Source organism: Morone saxatilis, unplaced genomic scaffold (assembly GCF_004916995.1).
Source record: "Morone saxatilis isolate NCDOM2014 unplaced genomic scaffold, NCSU_SB_2.0 Contig19, whole genome shotgun sequence".
Lineage (NCBI taxonomy): Eukaryota > Metazoa > Chordata > Actinopteri > Moronidae > Morone > Morone saxatilis.
The window spans coordinates 5,953,039-5,957,255 of NW_023339751.1; the positions used below are offsets into that span (position 1 = coordinate 5,953,039).

At 48.4% G+C, this 4,217-nt stretch overlaps 1 protein-coding gene across 1 annotated transcript in view; it reads right to left on the bottom strand.

Moving 5' to 3' along the window:
- The window catches only part of jag1b (jagged canonical Notch ligand 1b), a 28,402-nt gene that overhangs the window by 7,097 nt on the left and 17,088 nt on the right, over positions 1 to 4,217 (bottom strand). The window contains exons 12-19 of the mRNA XM_035663458.1: positions 3,954 to 4,127; positions 3,351 to 3,501; positions 2,249 to 2,413; positions 2,013 to 2,126; positions 1,754 to 1,867; positions 1,462 to 1,575; positions 890 to 1,006; positions 103 to 130 (exon numbers count right to left, since the gene is read on the bottom strand). Coding sequence (XP_035519351.1) covers positions 103 to 130; positions 890 to 1,006; positions 1,462 to 1,575; positions 1,754 to 1,867; positions 2,013 to 2,126; positions 2,249 to 2,413; positions 3,351 to 3,501; positions 3,954 to 4,127 — 977 coding nt within the window. The remainder of the gene's footprint in view (positions 1 to 102; positions 131 to 889; positions 1,007 to 1,461; positions 1,576 to 1,753; positions 1,868 to 2,012; positions 2,127 to 2,248; positions 2,414 to 3,350; positions 3,502 to 3,953; positions 4,128 to 4,217) is intronic.

Below are 4,217 nucleotides of genomic sequence, written 5' to 3' on the forward strand. Positions count from 1 at the left end.
AGAGAGAGAGAGAGAGAGCCTGCAGGTGAGAAACTACAATACAAGAGGAGCACCCTGTTTACATCTGTTCAAATCTACAGGAAATGTTTGGCTTCCACTTACCAAGGGTGTGGACTGCAGTCGTTGGTATCTGAAAGAGAAAAAAAAAAAAAAGGGTGGGAGAGAGACAGAAAGTAGTGAGTATGTTGTTTTTTTTTTGTCCTCTCTCATCTAGACTGTTTAGTGCACATGACAAGCAAAGAGCACGTCTGAGCTTGCGGGTGCAGAGGTGTGTTGGGCCGGTCGACGCTGCACAGCTTGATTACTATACCTTATTAACAACACAGCAAACAATTGAGTCAGCTCTCACCCTCAAAAATGAGTTCCAGCTTCCACCTCCCCCCCCACCACCACCGACAACACCTCCACACCCAGATTCCCACCCCAGCCTTTTCTCCCTCCCTTCCAAAAGTCGGGGAATTTATGTTTTGGAGTACATGTGTACAGGCAAGCCAGGGAAATGGAGGAGGGCTGTAGAACAAGCCGACATGTCACTGTTTGGACAGGAATGCAACGACGAGAGGGGAGAGAGGGATGTGTGTTGGACAAGGAGGAGGGTGGAGAGGGGGAGAAACATCTGTCTCCACTTTCCTGAGCCCCTTTCTCTCTCCCTCCTCCTCCTCCTCCTCCTTCTTCTCCTCCTCCTCTCATGGCCGGCAGCAGCCAGGGAGAGAGGAAAGAGATTACAAAAAAAAAGAAGTACAGATCAAGAGGGGATGGGAAAGTCTGATTTAATCAGATGCAGGACTTCACCTCTGCACAAGGTAGCAGGAGGTTTATCATCATTTAATAGCAATAACTGTCCACCTTTACCCCCCCCCGCTGCCATTCCCCTTAAAGGAACACTTACTCTGGGTGCACGTGGGGCCCTCCCAGCCTTCTTTGCAGACACAGGTAAACGACTCCCCAGTCACCACACAGGTACCTCCATTCTCACACGGGTTTGGGAGACAACTTGAGTTTTTGGCTGAGAGGGAGAAAAAGAAAGAAGTGCAGTTTTGTCAGCAATTTTTTCTCCAAACTTCAGAGGATTATCAGTAAAATCAGCACTCGTAACCCTTAAACAGTCACAGGAGACTGCTGGTTTGGCTTTTTTTAAGTTGGGTTTCCGTTTTCTCTGAGGGAATCTGCATTCTACAACTTTGAAGTGTATTGTCAGTGCAATCAGGGATTTTAAGCGGATATTTGTCAGCACTCAGATGAGAGGGAGAAATGGGCAAGGAGGGAGATGGGAAGGGAGGCAGCGTTGACAGGGTGAAAGGATAAAAACTGTTTGTGGACCTTGCGGATCTGACAGCTCTGATTAATATCTGAGACAAGACGTAGCTCTCCCACAAAGAAATCTCCAGCGTGCGTGTGTGTGTGCGCGCCTGTGTGTAAATATGAAACATTAAACCAAACCGCCGTGACTGCGTGACTCACCTATGTTGCAGGTTGTACCCTCCCACCCTGGGGAACACTTGCACTGGAACGTGTCGCCCTCGTCATGGCAGGTGCCTCCGTTGTTGCATGTGGCTCCATCGCACTGACTTTCGCCTGGAGGGAAAAGCTTAGAGTTGCTTAAGCTGCACAATCACACCACTCTGAATAAACACACACACATACATACATACATACATACTATATAGAAGATTGGGTAATTGTATAATCACATACCATGAGCCTGCACAGACAGACTACAAGGGTGTGGAAGAAACAAAAATAGGGTTCTTACGGGAGTGGCAAGTCTTTCCCTTCCAGCCATTCTTACACTCGCAGAAGAAATCAGTCACCAGGTCTCGACATGTCCCTCCATTATGACATGGGTTGGTGCTGCAGTCATCGATGTCTGAAGAAGACATCCAAACCGGAGTGTGATTTATGTGTGACATCTCGAACACTTTAAACAGACTTGTGTTAAAGCATGCATCGAACAGTGGCATGAGGGAGGTGTGGGTTTGTTTTGAGGTCACATGACAAGCAGTTGTACTCACTGATCTCGCAATGGTCGCCCTCCCAACCGTCGCCGCAGATGCACTGGTATACACTGACTTTGTCGATGCAGGTGCCTCCATTGCGGCATGGGTTACTCTCACAGTCATTGATGTCTGAAATGTAAAGAAAAGTGAAAGACAACAAAGATGTGAGATTGAGAATCTTTATTTACAGAGCCCAGTCTGATCACGATTAGCTGTGCCTTGTATTCTGTGTGTGCGCAATCTGGTCTTACTCTCATGGCAGTAGGTGCCTCTGAAGCCCTCCTGGCACTCGCAGCTGAACTGGCCCCCGGCCTGGCTCCGGCAGCGGCCGTGAGGTCCACACACATTCGATGAAATGTACCGCTCCCCTCCCGGCGTGCTGTTGGACGCCACAGCGACAGTGCAACTGTCAATCACTGCGAAGAGGAGAGATGATTTAGCAGTGAAATATCTGATCAAGCCTTGTTCCAAAACAAACACTTGTTCCAAATCAATCATGATAAGGAGGACATTTCGTTTATTGCCGTCTAGTCAGACTTGTTTTTCAAAAGGAGGAAGAGAGCCAATAAGTGACAGAGGGAAGAGAAAGAGAAGAAGAGATTAAGAAAGAGAACTGTAAGGGAATAGGCTTTTAAGAGATATAAATGTCAACAAGTTGGTAAAAAAAAATCCCCTCCCCTGAGAAAAGAAAACAGTGTCATATTAAAAAAGACTGAATGATAGAAGAAACAGCGATAAGCTGTTATGCTTTCATAAGCAATTCAGAGTGATCTTTTTCACTCTGCACTGAAATCCCTTCCTTTCCCCCTGTCTGATCAGGTTAGGAGAGCAGGGTGAACTTGCTCCCCTGTAATCACTTAATTCTTGCCAAGAGCAAAGAGAATCTCACCGTCTGGTATCTGACTCCGTGGTTGGTCCACTCACTCAATTACACACACACAGACACACAGAAAAATGTGCACATTCATTGAGGGGGAAAAAGAAGAGGTAGCCCACCAAGTCATTACCAAGAACACACACAGTGCTATCAGCCTTTTGCCAGATTTTCAAGGAACTCAGAGGAGGGGAGAATCACTGGAAAAGCTTTGCTGAGGAGATGGAGGGGGGCATTCATCAAGGGAGCTACACTCAAAAGAAACTGCTCACCTTGGCCAAGAAACTTCAGTGCACGAAACTAAAATATAGGTATTGCCCTCATGGGAAAAATGTGGGCAAAGTGTCGAGGCAAATAGTGAAGACCTGGCCTTATTCAGCATTTTACTACAGCACGCTACGCAGATCACCTTACAGAAACGTTCTGGAAAAAGACAAAGAGCGAAAAGCTGTGGGTATTGCAGGCAGGAAACGACGTACCTTTACATGTGGTGGTGCGACAGTGGTCTTTGAGGTGAGAGCAGTTCTTGCCCTCGTAGTCCTCTGGGCAAGCGCAGTAGTAGTCTGTGGCCAGGTTGAAGCAGGGCGCTCCATTCTGACATGGGTTGGGAGAGCAGTAATCGATATCCAGCTAGGGTAGAAAGGTATTGAAAAGAGAGCGGTGAACCTGATAGCTGACATAGTTTCTGCTACACTAAACAGAGCAAAACCCACAGCATCCTCCCTACAGGCTGTGCCAGGAAACAACACACGCACAGCGCTTGGAGGAAGGGGAAAAACAAGGCAGAGACATAGGAGCCGTCCTCTGAGTCTGGGCTTCAGCACTGAGGAATGTATCCCGCTGTAGCCAGGAGCAGCTTCAACAAAGCACTCCCTTTTAAAAAAAGGAGGACTGTGGAACAACAGCCATTTAAGAGGGTGGGGCAGGAAAACTTTACAACGAACCCGAAGATACAGCAATGCGGGCAGAAAGGGGGCTGGGGTGGGGGGGGTTGGGCAAGGGCTTAAGATGCTAAATAATAGCAGGGAGGATGCATGCATGTGTTAACTGTGTTTGGGACAGTGGTGGGAGCTGTGTCTTACCTGGCAGAGATTTCCTGAAAAGCCTGCCAGACACAGGCACTGGAAGCCGTTCACTTCGTCCTGACAGCGCCCGCCATTCAGGCACGGCGAGCTCGCACACTCGTCGATGTCCCTTTCGCAATGCTCGCCGGCGAAGCCAGGGGGGCACATGCAGCGATAGCCGTTTACCAAGTCCTGAGAGAGAGCGAGAGAGAGAGCGAGAGAGAGAGCGAGAGAGAGAGAGAGAGCTCTGTAAATGCATGTGCCATGTGTTGGCAGTGATAT